Source organism: Corvus kubaryi, unplaced genomic scaffold, assembly GCF_017639235.1.
Source record: "Corvus kubaryi isolate FWS band 111438036 unplaced genomic scaffold, C.kubaryi_AGA036_p1.0 37396, whole genome shotgun sequence".
NCBI classification, from domain to species: Eukaryota; Metazoa; Chordata; class Aves; order Passeriformes; family Corvidae; genus Corvus; species Corvus kubaryi.
The window spans coordinates 19779297-19797637 of NW_024581135.1; the positions used below are offsets into that span (position 1 = coordinate 19779297).

The window sequence follows — 18341 nt, forward strand, 5'->3', positions numbered from 1 at the left end:
AGGATTAAGATGAACATAAGGAGCAGTGGAAAATTTCTTGCCCTGTACTTGTTCTGTTCAATATGGCTTCCATATGTTCTGTTCACTAAGTCATTTCTGAAAGCCAGTAAATATAGTTATACATTGTTTTGAGGGGTTGTTCTTTTTGTACAGCACTGGCTTTTCATTTCAGAATCATCATTTCCGTAACTAGAGACTCTGTAATAATTATATTTGCTAAAAATACCAAGTGTTTAAAAATTACTTTCCTTGTTTTACAGAACACTTCACCTGCATTATAAAAGTGCTGTTCACTTTATTATATACTCAAGCCTTGGCAGCACTTTCTGTTAAATGCAGTGTTGAAGATAGGATGGCATGGAAAGAATCAGGAGCTCTCAAAAAGGTTGGTTAGTTTATTAAAACATTTATGAAATTATGCTTAAGTATTTCTGATAGGAATGTAGATACTTCTGTTTTGCATGTAATAATTTGCTTCTGCTTCACAGAAATCCAGTATTTTGTTTCTGTGTGTATAATTTCTGCATGGTTTGGTACATGATGAGACTTAAAAGTTTCACAATTAATAACTAGTTCCAAAACTGAGTTTCAAATTTGAGTCTGTATCTTTATAGTTTCAGTCTCTACTTTGTTGCAGTGGTTGTAATCAGTAAATGCAGCTTTCCTTCCGGTGAAATTGAAGCCTTCCTAGATAAAGCATGGGCATTGATCTGATGCATTTCTTTACAGGAAAAGCAGGCAACCTTGTCGGAGAAAAAACTCTCTTGACTTTTCCAACTTGCTTGTGCTATTTGTGGCTAGCTATATAAATTTCTCTCACTATGTGGTCTAGAGTGCTCATGTGATGAAGAGACAGAGAAGGAAATTTATCGCTATTGTTTCCTTGCCTTTTGGTAGTATTTACAAGTAAAGTGACCATGCATCTTTCTGTTTCAGTTCAGCTGATTGAATGCCAGTTGCCACCAAAGACAAAGTTCCCTGCACTCGCACCAGCATTCATTTAATCCTTCAGTTAACTTTCTACTCCACAGATTGATTTTCCCAGAAGGTCAGAAGAATGCCAATGTCAGACCGAAGGAAAGGATAGAAGTGTTGGGACCAGGAGAAAAAAGGGGTATTACCCCTCTAGACAACAGCTGGGCCTTAGATGTAAAATGAAATGCACACTGAGAAGCATGACCTGCGTTTTCACATGTAACTTAAATTTGTCATCCTGGTCAATCAGAATTCCAAGGTCTTAAGGACAAATTATCTGCTGGCCTGCTACTATGAGAATTTTTTTTTTTTTTTGCACTGGAATCACTGGACAGTACTTAATTTTGTTAGCTCCCTATCCACCCCTTCTTTCAATACATTGTAATTTTCTTAGAAATACAAAGACATTTGCTTGAGGTTGTTGCTAGTGATAACTTTTTTTTCATCGTTTACTTAAGTGATTCTCAAGTGATACAGTATTTTTCACTTTAAAGCACTGAGGACTGGCCAGTGGTAATCACACAGCTCCCTGTTCCACTCTCCCAGCCCTTTGGCTGTCCTTCTCTTCTTGAGCCTATCCCTTGTCCTCATGCATGTCATGGGGGAAGCTGGTTTTTAATTTAGAAATCCAAGTTCTTTCTTTAAAGTTTCTTTAAGCCACAGTGGTTAAAAACATATGGTTCACATTGGCTTTTTCTTCTCTGCTGGTAAGATTGACATTTTAATCCTGGGATGACTACACAGATCACACCTCACTTTTGTCTGTGGATAATGCCAAATGAATCTATTTCAGTTTGGTATTCCAGACATTAAACATCGGCTGAAGACTCTGCTGTATATTTATGCCAAATGATCAAGCAACATGAAGAGTTTAATTTCTCAGCAGGGTGAGGTGGATATTGTATTTTTGGAATCCCAGTTCACTCTCATTATCTTTGCAAGGTGTGTTATGGTGTCATAGGAAGCACACTGTAAATGCCTGTGGAGTAAACTTCCAGGAATAACATAGGAAGATGATTTGTCTTAACTGCTGATTTAAGTGTGTGTTGCCTTCTGGTTCTTTGACTATGAGCATAAACAGCAAGTGTGCTGTCCCAATATGAAAGGTGAAGACCCCATCTAAAATGGAGAATGAAAGTTGATGTCAAAATGCACAAAAGAAACCAACTGATGAATTACATACATCATTATGTACTGAAGTATTTGGTGTCTTTAAAGAATCACAGTAATGTTCCACTCTGTTGTTGTTTGTTGTGTTGATAATGTACTAACAGAACTCAAAATTCATATCCAGTCATGTTTTTCCTGGGCAGAATTTATTCTGACTTAGAAGAAAATATTTATGAGAATACTGCTTTCTATTTCTTAAGGCTTTCTATAAAATTGTTGCCTTTAAATGTAATTGCTATGGCAAAATAAAAGTGCCAAAACTAAGTGGCTATTTATTCTTTACACTAAATATATTTTCCATCTGTAGTAGACACTGTTCATTCCAAACACAACTTTGTACTTTCTGATAGATTCATCTTCATTTCAAATACGTAGCGAGTGTTTTGTCATTCATCCGTGTTGGTACATTTTAGAAAATTACTTAAAAAAAAAAAATAAAACATGTATTAGAATTCAAATTCTGTCAAAACAAGATGTATCCATAAAGTGATTCTTTCTAGTTTTAAAGTAAGCATTTACATACTCACAGAGAAAACATGTGAAATGCAAGCATTATAAAAGTGTTGTTGTAAAACACTCAGTTCAGTGCATATGTAATTCAAGTAGCAATTTCCTGCCTGCCGTACAAGAAGATGGGGTAGGGGACCCTGCAGCGGCAATTCACATTTCACTCTTGAGCTAAATGCACTCCCTTTCTGTAAAATTATATATTTGGGGGATTTTTTAGCATTGTGTAACTTTGTAGGTCAATATTCATGTGTTTATCAAAAGGAAATATATTTAATTGCTGTTGCTATTACAGAAGCATTTTCTCCTTTTCATGACCAGTGCTTTTTGGATTTCTTTTCTTCTCATTTGCAGGATACATCCAGTGGAGAAAAATCTTGGGAAGTATTGCTGGGTCATGTGATTAATGAACTGTCTAAGGGGAAGATATATGAAGAAGGAGAGACTGAAGAATTAGCAGTGGTATTGGCAAATTTCTGGAGAATTTATCCAGCATGTCCCCTTGAAGTTTTTTTGCCTCATTGTTATAATGATTTTTCTGTGATCTTGCTAAAGACTTGCAGTACAATTCTTTATTTTCTAGATCAAAGCATATCCCTTGGGGACAGTTTGCCTGTGCAAATCTTTCTTGTAATAATAGCAGATGTGGTCAGTGCTGTGTTGAGAAAGTTATTGACAAATACTTATTATAATTATGGGGTTTAACCATATATATGGGTTTTAATCATATATATTGGTTTTAATCATATGTGTGAAAGACCTTTCAGAAACTTGGAAAAGTGAATATTTAAGTAGAAAACCCATTTGCCAAGGGGGAAAGAAAACCTACAGAGGTATTTCAGATTATTTATGAAATGCTGGCCTTTAGAATGGATGTTTGATGCAATCGTTTATATAATATGCTTTAAAAAATACTTGGTTCATCTTGGAGTTTCCATACCTAGGGGATAACATACCTGGGACAGAATTTAGTAATTGCTTCCTCCTATCTAGGTAAATCCAGATTCTGTAGAGTGCTATCTGCAGCAGTTCTGCCTGCCTTTCCTCAGGATCACAAGCCTTCTTCAACACCATCTTTTTGGAGGGGATTTGCCTAGTTGTCAGGTACAGAATGAGAAGGGCACACTCAAATGTTTCCACATAAAAGCTAGAGATCAAAACTTAGAACTTTAAGGTGTCTTTTTTACTGTATATATTTTCTATTCTAAGATGCTTTTTAAATCATATTTTATAGCACTACAGTTTTCAAAAAAATGGTATTCTTAAACTTCAGCAAATTCATGCTTAATTAGGTCATAGGTGCTTGTCTCGTAAAATACCAACATACTTTTAAAACTTGTCCAGCATTTGCAGAGACGGTATAATTCCACACAGAATGGAATTCAGTACTAACTTTCTTAGTGCTTCTTAATACTTCATTCTCAGAGACATTGCATCAGCAGACAATTATGTTTAAGTTCCATGACTAATTTAAGTAGACTTTACTGCAAGTCAGCTCCCTCTTTTGCTTGCCTCAACATCATCTCCTTTGTAAAACAGCTATTAGCTAGTTTCGGGTGCTAAACAGAAAAAAAATTATTGTGGAGTTTGGGGCTTTCTTGTTTTGTTTGTGTTTTTTGGATTTGTGGTTTTGTGGGGGGTTTGTGTTTTGTTTGTGGGGTTTGGTTTGGTTTGAGGTTTTTAATTTGTTCGGTTGATGGTTCTGGGGGTTTTTTTCTGGCTTTTTGTTTTGTTTCAAGAGTCCAGTTTGAAGTGATCTGGAAAAATTGAACCTTCCTGTGTCTCTAAGCATGACTATTAGCATCTTAGTACTAGAATAGCTTTTTTTTGAAGTAGGTACCTTTCTAATAAACTATTTAAAAATTAAGAGTCTAGGTATTAATCTAAACCTCTCTGATTCCATGCCTAAAAAGGAAGATGAAGAATTCAGTGTTCTTGCAAGCTGCCTGGGTCTGTTACCATCTTTTCAGTCAGCTCATCAGTTCACCAGTGCCTCTTGTCTTGACTGGCCCATGCCAGCATTTGACATGATATCACAGTGGTGCTCAGAACTGGCTTCATTTGCAGATAGACATCCAGATCAAGTAAAGGTATGTAGCAAAATTATTTTTTCCAAAATAGTCACGATATGGAAGCAGCTATTTATTGCTTGATTCATTATGCACATATGCTGTTGTTTTGGATCTGAGAATATAACTTGTAAGTGACAGAGAAATTGTAATTGGAAATATTAGTTAGTGGATGTGGGTTGAATTGTCTAAAAACAGGAATAAGAAGACCTGTGTGGTTTTTATGATTGCTGGAGACAGCATGTAGAAACACTATCCTTAGATGATTCTAAGTGTGCCCATATCTTCTGCACCTGTAGCCAGTAAAGGGCAGGTAATAGAAACTTCAAGAAAATATGTATCAGAACTTTTTCTTGCCTATTTTACATTACTGATATTTTTGAGCATCTTCAGTTGCAATACTGAAAAAGATGAAAAGGATAAAAGCTGTTTAATAGTTACTGATAAAAGATGATACATTTTCTCTGAAGGTTAAAGAAATAATACCAAGACCTGAGTTAGGGCAACTGAAATAATCAGTTGTGAAATGGAAATGTTTCAACATGAGTGCATTGTTTTTATGACAAAGCTGCATCTCAACAATTCAAGTCACCCTCCCCTAAATCTGTGGTGTCAGGAGAAGGTCAGATGCATTTCTCACTGCACCATGATGTTCCTGTGAAAATTTGAATACTCAGATTAATCTCAAAATACAGTTGCTGCTAATCTGATAGACATTATAGATTGCAGTGAAACTGATAGCATTCTTCCCATGATTGGAAAGTAACCAGGTACAAATGGTTTCTTTTTCTTTCTTTCTTCGCAATTTAGGTTTCAAGGTCATGCACTCCTAAAAAAAAATTTGAACCTTGCAAAGAAGATCCTATCTGACCACTATGCCCGTCAATTATAAACACAGAAAAAAATTACTACATTGAAGGAAAACATATTACTGTTTAAAGGGGGGCCCCCGGAACAACCAACCAACCAAAAAAACTCCAACATAAAATTGGACAGTGTTTTTAAGAGCAGATGGGTAGAGTTAGGCTTTTCAAAGCAATGTTTAATGTCTTACCAAAAATTGTGAGTTCTGGTAACTTCTTAATGGCTTGTGTTCAATAGAGTTTTGAAAAACAGGCAGATGTCTTCAAATATCATTTACAGAGCCTAACTTCAGAACTAGTTCTGTTTTTGAAAGTTCGAGTCTAAATTTTAGCTGGGAGGCAGCTTTCATAGTTGATGCCAGGGTTTGGGAATAGCACACTGATATTGCCAAGCAAACTTAGTGCAGGGAGTGAGAGTCTTTCCTGGCGATCACTCTTAATCCTCTTGTTTTAGCTGTGAAGGTTTTTGCATTTAAAATATGTCACATTTAGAAAACGTCCTTGGGAAAAGGCTAGTGCCCATTCTGTACCTGTTACAAAGGATGAAATACGACTGCAGTTGGGGGAGGGTGATCAGCCAGGAGCAGGTGACTACTACGAGGTGACATTTGACTTCTAAATTCATGAAATGCAAAAGAAATGAGAGATTTTTAAACTGCATGTTTCTTATAATTGGTATTCTCTTTTTTTAGAAAATACAAATGCTTAAACAAATGCACAGAACTGATATATATTCTTACCTTATTTGCAGGCTTTGCTTATCCAGGAACCTAAGTGGGACTTGCCACGCCTCCTTCAGTTGCCTGAGAATTACAATACCATTTTTCAGTATTATCACAGAAAAACTTGTTCTGTTTGTACCAAGGTTCCTAAAGATCCTGCTGTTTGCTTAGTTTGTGGTACTTTTGTATGCTTGAAAGGACTGTGCTGTAAACAACAGAGTTACTGTGAATGTGTACTGGTAAGAGAGAGTTAATTAAAATTCTGTAATTGATTCTCACACTCATTAATAGTTGTTAACTCCATTGCTCAGTTTTGATGATTTTCTTTTCAAAAGGTGTTTATATAATCATAGAACAGTTTGGGTTGGAAGGCACCCTGAAGGCTCATCTAGTCTAACCCCCTGTGATAAACTTAGTGCTTATTTCTGAGGGATAGACCTAGACTGGATTCTGAGGACAATTTACTTGCATAGCAACCTATTTCACCTTTTCGTAAAAGTCTTAATTGCTAAAATGAATGGATAAATATAGATAGTGCTATTCATAGAGAAGAATGACATACTGAACAAAGCAAGAATTACTAAAAAAACATTCTTACTAGGTTTGTAGAGCTGTAGACTAGATGTGTGAGCATGGATAGAGAAAGCCAATGTTTAACAATACAGACTATTGTAAAAGAGGTAATACTAAATTTTTCTGAATATTTTCTCCTTTTCTTGCCATCTATGGAAAATATTTGGTAATCCTATACGATTTGCTGTACAGCAAAAAATTCAAAATAGCGTACAGAATATTTTTGCTTATTTTTTGTTACTCAGTTTTTACATAACATTTCATACATAAATATCCTCCCTTTCTGAGTAGGGAAACACAGGTGTTGTTATGGCAGCACAAGACACTGAATTCTAGTTTGGATTGAGAATTTTGGGCCAGGCTGTTATTTGGCAAACTGTTTCTTAGTAAATAATGTGTGCATGTTATTTGAAGCAAAACAAAGTACTATTTTTTAAATTTCTTCTGTTACAAAGTTGACAGACATTAACAGAATCTTTGCACTCTTGCCTTTATACACCCATAACATTACAGCATTCTCAAAACTGTGGAGCTGGGACAGGAATATTCCTTTTGATTAACGCATCTGTAATCATCATCATACGAGGCCATCGTTTCTGCCTTTGGGGTTCTGTTTATCTCGATGCACACGGTGAAGAAGACAGAGATCTTAGGTAATGTTTTCATTACAAGTGTGTTTCATAGTTGGTGCCTCTGTGTAGATCAGCTTTGTCTTGTGACATGCAATAACAGATAGTAATAGATCTCTACCTTTCTTGTGTGGAAAAATGGAAAATCCCCATTTATTGCAACGTGGACTGACTTTTATTCTCTTGGGTTTTTGAGAGTTTTTTGGCCCAAAGGTGGTGTAATCATGATCATTGAGTTTCACCAGGCACCCAGCTGACAGATTCCTATGTTGCCATTCTCAAGACAGTTAATTCTGAGTATTGTTTTAGGAAACACTTATCTCCCAGTGTTGTTGTTTGGCCTTTAATTGGACAATGCAGTTGGATTCAAGTGTAGGGAAGGAGCATAACTTCCAAGCTACACATTACTGAGAAAACAAGTGATGGTTTCTGGATTCTGCTATCCAGTGTAAGGAAGGGAAGTCCCAGCAATTACCCTACCAGAAGCAAAACTGAAAACACCTCACCAACAAAAAATGCAATAAAAATGCATGTTTACCCTGCAAAAAAAGTTGTATGAGTATCATGTATTGATTGTATAACGAAGCATCTTTCCATTTATTTGGCATTTTAACCATTTATTTTCTTCTTGTTCTCTTTTTTTTCCCTCCACAGGCGTGGTAAACCCCTATACATATGCAAGGAAAGATACAAAGTGCTTGAACAGCAGTGGGTGTCTCATACTTTTGATCATATCAATAAAAGATGGGGGCCACATTACAATGGCTTGTAAATCATCATCATCTGCACACCATATAACTGCTGTTACCATGAATGAATGCATCTTGACTGACAATAGCTTTAACTGAATGGGAGTTTAGCTCTTTGGCTCGGGCTGGAATTGGGTATGGGCATAAAAGGGAAATGGAACTTTGTCAACATGTGAAATCTGTGCAAAATGAGCTGTTGTTGCTACTAAAGAATGATACAATAATTGAAATTAAATCCTCAAAATGGTGTGAGCAATCTTATTGCACTCAGTAGTCTATTTTTGTTGTGTTTTTAAATCCCATTATTGTTAAGAAGCACAAATTTTACTTGGAGTTGTTTACAGGCTCCAGGGGTAGGTGTCTGGTTTTTATTTTTCTTTGCATGGAGTTGAGTTTTTAGCAACTTTTGCTGAAACGGTGTATATGTCTAGTACATCTATGAAGTATGTTGGATAAAATTTCTTTGCCTTTTTTGTGTTGGCTTGAGGTTTTTACTTGATAGGCATCTGTAATTAGGTCTGTAAAATGACTGTGAGACTGCATGGTAATAATTGGTCTGGAAGTTGAATTTTAAAGAGTATTTCACTTATAGAGGTCTATTGAAATATTTCAGGCATTACTGAAAACTTACATGTTCTCAGGAACTTCATTTTTTTTCTCCATAAGTAAGTGAAATAGCTGTAAATTATGTATCTTACTGCTCTTCATGTAATCCAGAACACACATTCTGTCTTCATTTTTTTTTCCAGGAAGGAGCTTTTCTTTTTTTCATATCAATTGAATAAATTGTTAGTGATAACATACAGAAATTGCTGTATATAGAGAATTTGTATGGTGCCCAACATAGCAGATCCCAGTTACAAGCATAACAACCACAAGCCTGCCTATCATTCCAAACCAGGTGTATGTTTCAGAATGATTGGATTGGGAATGTGCAGGCTATTCTAAAAATCAAACACAATTTTGTATCTTTACTGTCTTTTCAGGAGGTTCCTCAATATTGTATTTGTTTAAAGTAATCACTGTTCTTTCTGATTGGTTTCCTAAAAAAGGAAAAATAAAGAAAATTCAACTGAGGTAGCCAAGATGAACTACCAGTGCATGTGCAGCCTCGCTGGATGAATGCCAAAACAGTTTATGCTTAGAGGACTAAAAAATTCATGAGAACAGGCATGACTGGGCTAAAACCCATAGTGTAAGTAGATAGGAAAGATTATAGTCAAAATACTGGTATGTAATATATTGCTACTCTTGTTTTTCACAAGTGTTGGACATTTGTTGGCTATTTCATACAGTACTACCAAGCAGTTCCTGGTAGTTTTGACATCCACAGCTTGTGTGTAAAATAAAATTTATATGTGTAAAATAAAAACATCTTATGATAAAGCCACATATACAAAGAAAACAGTTCCCCAGTGGAAATAATTATATAGTGAAAAGTGTATAGGGGAAATAAAATGACTGTATAGCAATCAAGAACAGACCAATGGAAAAGTAAGTAAATACAATGACTTTTTCTGGATACCTGCAATTTGAAAAACCCTACAATAAAGGATACTGGTTTTTATAAATACATATAAATATATATATATATATATATATTTCAGAAGTATTACAGTACTTCCTGTAAGATTAGAATTACTCTGTTTCACCAACTAAATGGCTGTGTTTTTTCCAAAATACTACTTTTTTGATACTGTATTATAAGTTCTGCCTGTGATATTTTTGCATTGCTCATTAAGAATATCAGACCATTTTGTAAGTGTGGTTAAAGAGCAAAAAGATTCTTTACATTGCCAGCCTAACATTATTACAGGGCTCATGAACTCGAGTGATCTGTAGTTTGAAGCTCCAATGCTATATTTACAAGAGATAATGTGTCCAGAATTTGATTACTGTGTTTTATTTAAAACAGAATGTTCTCTGATTGTGCATATGGATGTGAAGTAAAACTATTAGCCTTAACTTTAACATTTGGGTATTTCATAGTGGTTATTGTAGTACTGGTGAATTAGTCACCAGTTGATTTAAAAACAACAAAAAATTACTGGGTTGAAAAATTGTACTTGAATATCCTTGCATGCTGCTAAACAAGAATTTTTATTTCCCCCGTAACTTTTTAAATCCTACTTTATTAAGCTAACCTTGAAAAATAACAGATCCAAACTAGAGTGGTGTGTGTGTATTACTCAAATGTTCTGGTGTGATATCCTGTATGAATGATCATTTAAGTACAGTACATTACTGTAGACTCTAAATCAATCTTTATCACACATCAGAAGAGTACAAAACTAGGAATACAGTAATTGCCATTGTAAGATATGTTAATAAAAGTCTACTGTCAATTTGTGTGTTCATGAATTTTTTTCTCTCTACCCCAGTAATGTAAAATGACACTGAATTCCACCCAATAGCCAGGCCGTTCTTCAAATGTCAAAATCTTATGCATGCAAAGTACTTTGCATAGAGAGTAAGCCTGGTATGTATTTTGTTACTTACAGTCATGTATTTTGTAATACTAACTTGGATTATTTTACTCATAATTATAGCACTTAAAGTAGTGCTTAAAGTTTATTCCAGCTATTACAGCATTGCTGCTGCACACTGCTAAAGTTAAATTGCTGAGCTGAGAAACTACTTCGAGAAAACTGCTTGATCTTTTCTGTCAAGTCTGTTTCTGGAATAACTATTACTTCAATTTGATGAATGTAATATTTATGTACTAAGTTTTTTCTTTTGACCTTTGAGAGATTAGGTGGAACAGTCTTCTTTTGACCTTGACCTTTGGATAACAGCATCTTTCCTTTTTCAGTGGTGGCCTGAAATTTTTAATGAATATTTTCATCACCCCTGCAATAGGAATCTTCTATAACTCACGGTATTTCACAAGGAAATTACATTTTTCCTTTAAAAACAGGATTTTTTCCTACAGTATCCAACAAATGTTATTCTTTACTTCAGAATCCCGTGAGATCAGTTCATGGTGTGTGCACAGCTGCCAGAGGAGACTTGAGTTTTGTGGTGATCTTGATACGATTTCAGTGTAATTTTCATCTAACCCAGATTCTGCAGTCCTGCTTTACACTTTCTTTTCTCAGAGGTGGGGGCAGTGATGAATGGAGCCTGTCTGACTGTTAGCATAGATGAGAATGAAACTATGCTGTTTGCAAAGAAACCCACAGGAATGACCTGAGCCAGTGTGTGGAGGTTCACAGCTCTTAATTATCAACCACAGGATATAAGGAAGTGCACGTAATCAGAGGAGGCTGGCTCTGGGTGACAATCTGTGTTGAGTTTGTTTTCGTTTGAGTGAGGTTGCTCACTGCAGTCAGTGAGATCTGTACTGCTGGGCTGATGAATGTCTCCTTTTGGTAGGGCACAGTGCCCTAAGTCCATACTTGCATGTTTTCTCACATGGGCAGTAGTTTCCCTGCAAATTCTCTTACACTCAGAAGAGTCCCAACTGCTGTGAGTTCAGCCTTGTGACTTACCCTGCCTCTTCTCCTACTGCAGTGTCTAACACATTTCCCATTATAGGTTACCTTTGACTCATTACTACTAAATTTTCTAATAATTTTGATTGAAAACAATTACACTGGGTTTATTCCTCATGGTTGGATTATTTTTTTTAATGTTACAACAAAACAAAGCAAGATAATCTTCAGAGCTTAAAGCTGGAGAAAAGCAAGTATTCTTCATGCCCAATACTGAGAAAAAAAAGTATTTACTGTCCCTACATTTTGGCCTTAAATCTGGTGACCAGATGTGTATGTGTCACATTTTAATGTAGAACACAACTGTGTACTGAAGCACTTGACAAACCAGAACAACATGTTCTCAGGGATTACTTATAATTCTGGCAAATACCTAAAGTAGATAATGAGCCTTTGTCTCTCTTTCAGGTGTCAAGGAATATCCTTTGCACGTGGCTATTGAAGCCACTAATAGTTTGCTGTGAAAAGTGTTACTTTCCTTCTGTTTCTTTGAAGAACTGGAGCTCTCCTTTCTTTTGTGCCTTTGTTGTCTCCATGTTGTATATGCAACTGCTTTGTTTGTGTAGTATTGCACAACAAAAGAAGCCTAAACCAGCTGGAGAGCCCTCTGCAACTGTACAGCAATACTTTGTGAATAAGAGGGCATTTTCTCAGGGTAATTAATGCAGAGATAGTCAGGGGAGTGCAGCTTGAAAATTAGTTTCTAGAGACTCTGGGTGCTTTCTTGCTCTATGGTGCTGGTCATTTTAGGTTTGTTACACATCAGCTTTGAAAATTTAAAACTAACTTTGCATTTTTCCCAGGTATCTTCACAGGCCCTAAAAGAAACTGAGAACAATTTCCCATTGTTCTCAAGAGAGTTTAGTATGGAGCTGGTGTTTTAATCTCAGCTCTGCAACAAGGTACTTGGTGACAATGCTGGTGTAAACATACACATCATATAAAATATAGACATGAAGGTTTTGTTAAACTAAGGTCTTCAGGGCAGCTGAAGGGACTGTTAAGTATTGTTTCATTTAGGTTCTCTAGCAGTCTCCTTTATCCTGCTTTTTTTTTCTCAACTTGTAAGCTCCTTTAAGACAGGGAACACCTCCTGTTTACATCACTAAGTAAATAAGTGCTGCTCTATAATGTTAGATCAACTGGTATTGGAGCAAGTCCAGGTAGTATGATCTTCCATCATCAGTAAATATATATATGCACACAGGACTTAAGTGAGATATGGCCCTTTCATGTTTCATTTTCATGCTTTTTGCATTTTTTCAAACTTTGCTTCCTTCAACCTCAATTGTCCCTCCTCACACAGATATGCTGGTAGTAATCAAAACAGGAAATTAAAATGGGATTGTTTCCCATACTCAGACATGACTGGACAAAGTAATACCTCTTCAATATCTCTACGTCATCTTTTTTGTCCAGCCAGAAGCTGCTATCTCAAGAAATACTTTCTGAGAGTTAAAGAAGCTTATTGCCTTTCAATACTTAGTGCAGTATTTGTAGGACTGATACTTTCCAGCAGGTGACTAATGTAATTGAAATAACCTTCAGATACCTGGCTATTCAGAAAAGGTTCATACTTCCACTCTCTCCCTACGTGGACTGGATTTTTAGTTACATAACTAAAATAGTTACATAACTAAGACTTCTTACAGAACATTTCCCTTACACGAGAGTATTTTAAAAAAATAAATTAGAAGGATGATATTTTAGCAGCACTTTTTCACAGACTGGTGTTCTTTCTGTTTTAATCCTGGGCAAAATTAGGGACTATTAATCAGATTACTGCATGTAATTTTACAATTCCAATCTGTCTAAACAAGTAAGAAATCCAGAGCAATCTGAAGCTAAGGTACTACAGTAACACTGCTCTTCTGTGGGAGAATGTTTCTAAGAACGCTGGAGTACATTTTTCACTGTATATTGCAGAGCCGTGTTGCATCTCATCCTCCGAAACATATGTCAAAATACATGTTATGTGTGTGAATACCAAGGTGGTTCCCTAGCAACAATAAATAGAAGAAAGCTCAGCCCATTCAAGTGATTTGCTTTAGTAAGTGTGAGGCAGCAAAGATGGATTTTGAATACTAAGGGAACTCACTAGCTGGAAGAAGAAAAACAGCAAATAAAGAACTGTAGATACATCTTACCCAGCACTGCTATTGTGTACATCTTAATTGGGAATTTGCATAAGATATTCTTAATGTGAAACACCATCTCATTTTACTCTTTCCTCTGCAGCTTTTAATTTTCTGTACTATAGAGGGATAAAATGTTGCCTGTGGGAAGATGTAAGGAGAAGGCACTTTGGATAAGTTCACCTTCCAAACTTTATTATTAATGTCCTATGTGCTCATAGGTAGCATTGAGTGATACAGGACACTCAGTAGCTCAGATGTTCATCCACTAAGGGTAAATGCATAGATTTAAACATAACAGGCACATGGTGTGACTCTTGGGGATGGTCCATGCAGAGGTAAGAGTTGGACTCTGAGATCTTTGTGGGTCCCTTGCAAGTCAGGATATTCTGTGATAATAATTTTAAAATAATAATTAGCTATGAGATGTTGTAATGGCACTCCCAGTTACACTACTGCTGCCTCTGTGACGAAGGCTTCACAAAGCAAGAGTAAGGATTACTCTTGGGAGCATCACACTCCAGCTTGCAGAATAAAGAGTGTTTTATAGTATTTGGGTAATGGGACTTAGGTTACAGAACAGAGTAGGTACCACTAACTGTGGTACACATTGCCAGCTAGACTCTGTGGCTAATTGGTATCTAGAGTATACACTGTGTGGGCTCTTCTATGTATATTTTTGTTGTTGGCTTTTAAAGAAGTCCTTTAAGTCACCTTCCTCTGGAGTTCAGAGTCAGAAATGAATCCAATATAATTCCAACTCACTGTAGTTCAGCAGTGCTATTTACATTTCAGTGCTATCCCTACACCAGGCATTCCATCTCCTCCCCGCTTCTGTTTCCACGTGTCTGCCTGAGGTCTGCAGTTTGTGCTTATGATTTGTAAGGGCTGGACTATGGTTATGTACCTTGCACTTCAGTCTTGGCTAGAATTGTTATATTATTGACCTGCTTTTCTGCTTTTTCCTGATGCAGGTGTAATTACTCTTTAATGCTGTGCTGCTACCTACGTAGTTTTGCTGCACTTCTGTAGTCCTTAGCTGAATACTCTGCAGCTGTTGGTTTCTTTAAATCATCTTCAAATATATGCATAAAGCTGTAAAGTTTTTCTCACTACTTCCATGGATTTCAGAGACAGTGGAATCCACTCTTACATTAACATTGCTGGTATGTAATTTCCTTCACTACTGAAGAATTTTTGAATGGAGGTTTTCTCCTTTTCAGTCTCCTTTGCTGTTTTTTGCTTTGATCCATGCAGTAAAACTCAGTTGCTTTGCCCTTTCTGTCCTCAGTATTCAGGTAATGCAGTAGTTTCCTATTCAGGATTTTTCTTCTACTAGTTCAAAAGAAGAAAACTAGATGTCTCAGCTGGAGCAACAATCTTTGTATGCAAGTATGCACAGACACATTAAATGCAGATACTGCCATTTCAGATGTCAGTTTAAAAACATAACTGCCACAAGATCTTGGCTACCAAACCTCTTGCACAGTTTGTTTTTTTCAAAATGGTAGCAACCCTTAAACAAAGTGCATTTGCATTTATTTAAAAGCTAAAAAAGGAAAACTAGAGCAGCACCTGTGTGACTTGGTAGGACAAGACAATAAAACATAATACACAGTAACTTGGATACTTAAGAGTTCACAGTGCTGTATCTGCATACCCAAAATTCAAAACTGCCTTAAGATTTTCATGAAAGCAGTATGCATTTCAGCAGTGTCCTTAAAGTCTTAAGCACTGTTTTTCCCCTTCCAGCAAACCTGTTTACTATTATTACATTCAATTCTGATTCACCAGTGTTTATGATGTGTGTAGCTTAATGCAATCATGCATTCTCTTTGTAATCACAAGTCCATCTCTGGGCAAAGAAAAGTGTACACAGAGATGAACAGGTATTTAAAAAGCAAGAAGTCCTCCTAACTTAAAAAGGGATTTACTGTAGTGAATAATGGTTGTGCATATCCATTTAGATAACGAGATTTTAAGATTATAAATCAGAGTAAGACAATGCATCTCAACCTTTTACTTACAGAAGGAGTAGGTTCCATTATAATGATATGTTTCCATTTATAATTTGTTGGTTACATGTTATTCTACAAGTCAGTGTTGTATGACAATTTAAACATTAACAGATTGCCAAAAAAACTCTAGTTAACATATAGCAACTGAAAGCTTCTGTGGACTACACTTTGGACAACCTCATCAGTTAAATTCTGTAGATTACTGCCTATGAAATATTTTGTTTCCATTCAATTCTTGAGGGTATAGCATTTTATAACATTTCATTTAACAATAGCTGGCATCCAGCCATGACCATATCAATGACGAATTATTTAATTTTCTAATGCAGTCTAAAACAAGGCTAGGAATGGCTTGCATTAGTGCAGCCATTGTATAACAAGTCTATCATTATTGCACTTGTAATCAGAAGTACTACAACAATTAAGAGCTATTCTTTTTCTACCTGAGATTTGCAAGCGACAACAAAAAGTAACAGCTGTGCTTTAATATGGCTTGTTTCTGTCTGGCTTCAGAATAAGCAACATTCCTGTAAACTGGAGTTTAGGATGGACAAGTCTTCCCATTACTGCAAACACTAACATTAACCTGTATAGCATTACAAAAATGAAAGGGTTATGAGATCCAATATTTATTCCTGCTGAAATGCAGAAGTTAGGATTAAGATAAAGGGGGATTGGGCTGGGTTTGGGGAGTTTTTTGGGGTTTTTTAATCTTAAATTGCAATAAATTAGCTGCCTTTTCAAATTCTGCATTATGGTATTTTGGTGATACATGGATGACTACTGACGAGTTGTGAAGTTGTTATACTTACAAAACCACTGCACTGAAAATTGCTTCATCATGGAAGACTGCTGTGTGTTTGGAAATCCAGTGTGGGATATAAGCATACCACCTGTGTAGCTCCAACCCAGTGTAGTTACCCATTGCAACTGTACCCTGACTGTAAACAGGTATGTTCAACAGGCTGGCAATGTTCAGAAAACATTGCTTGGATTCTAGCTGGACAGCAAGTTATCTAGTGAAAAGGGATTTAAAAACCATCAGCATAAGAACAAAAGTAGGTACAGGAAGAGAAATAAAATTAAGAAACAAATGAGTTTTGTAACAGAACTCACAAAGGTCTAGATTGTATGAGCCAAAATTACGTAGCAATAAATGAGGAAATTCCTATGTTTCAAAAACTAACATAAGAATCTGGGAGAAATGTGGGAATATCTAGAACTTCTAGATTTAATTATCAAAGAATTCTTGAGAATAATGAGGAACATGCAAGGCATACATGCAGAATACTGCATGAAGATATTAATTTTGCTGAATCTTGGTGCTTCTTACATGGTAAGGAATATTCACATTTCAGAACTTTATGCAGAACTGATGTTCTAAAGTATGTTATATAACTTTCATAAACTGAGGGCATGTAGGATTAAACATTTGGATCCACCTTGGACAAGCCTGTTGATGGTCAGATATGTGTCTAATATTACTATTTGCTGTCTATATTACAATTTGTTGTCACACTGTTTATATAATTCTGTATACAACAGGGCCATTCACTTAAGAGTTCGGCTCAATGATCCTGCCAGGTCCCTTCCAACTTGGTGGTTCTGTGATTTTACAGTTACTGACAAAAAGAGAAAATAATGACTTATGATGGAGACTTTGTATTCTACAGTGTACAAAATTTCAACAAAACAATAGTGTGAAATGGAGCACTGCCCAGCAAAACTTCTGGAGACTCTTGTATCACCTCAAATTCATTTTAATGCTGTGATGGGCTAAACTCAGAGAAAATGCTTAGGATTTCCATTTTCTACTGACTATCTGAATCAAGGTTGGCATCAGCTAGTTTTGATAAAGGATTATCTTGACATAATTTACTAGAATGTGGATGGCAGGGGAAGAAGTGTGTCTGTAAGATTACAAAGCACAGAATTCACTAATCAAAAGAAGGGTAAAAAAAATTACCTTGGTCATAATGATGATAGTTAACACTGGTACAGCAATTGGTAAAGGTAGTGCTGAAGGAGTGTTGTAGAGAAATCCACTGCTCCTTGGTCTTTAAAGTTTGCATCTTATATAAATACGAAAAGATACACGCTGTAAAGCTCTCATACTTTTTTTTTTTTTTTTTTTTAAATTATAAAGATTACTTACAGTTAAATACACATGAGAATGAATACCATGCTTGAAGTGGTACTGGAACTGTGGAATGAGTCAGCCCTTGTTGAAGCTGATGAATACAGCACTCTTTGTAACATTGTATGAGGCAGGTACAGTTACAGCCGCGGAGGAAGAACCAAAGGGGGTCACGATGGGCTGGCAAAACGCAAAGAGAGAACTGGTGCAGAAAACTGAGTGGGAGGGAGCCCCCGTGATGTGTTCACTTGGAAAAAGCATCGGCATATTGATCAAAAGAACAACCTCCCGTTTTTCTAA

At 36.1% G+C, this 18341-nt stretch overlaps 1 protein-coding gene across 4 annotated transcripts in view; it reads left to right on the top strand.

Annotated features, from left to right (window-relative positions):
• Positions 1–10602, top strand: part of UBR3 (ubiquitin protein ligase E3 component n-recognin 3) — a 109265-nt gene extending 98663 nt beyond the window's left edge. For all 4 annotated transcript variants that reach the window (XM_042040828.1, XM_042040829.1, XM_042040830.1 and 1 more), the window contains 7 exons: positions 261–385; positions 3007–3114; positions 3646–3756; positions 4566–4742; positions 6336–6545; positions 7393–7532; positions 8163–10602. In XM_042040828.1, the coding sequence (XP_041896762.1) occupies positions 261–385; positions 3007–3114; positions 3646–3756; positions 4566–4742; positions 6336–6545; positions 7393–7532; positions 8163–8280 (989 nt within the window). In that variant the 3' untranslated portion in view covers positions 8281–10602. The remainder of the gene's footprint in view (positions 1–260; positions 386–3006; positions 3115–3645; positions 3757–4565; positions 4743–6335; positions 6546–7392; positions 7533–8162) is intronic.
• Positions 10603–18341: the final 7739 nt, after the last annotated feature.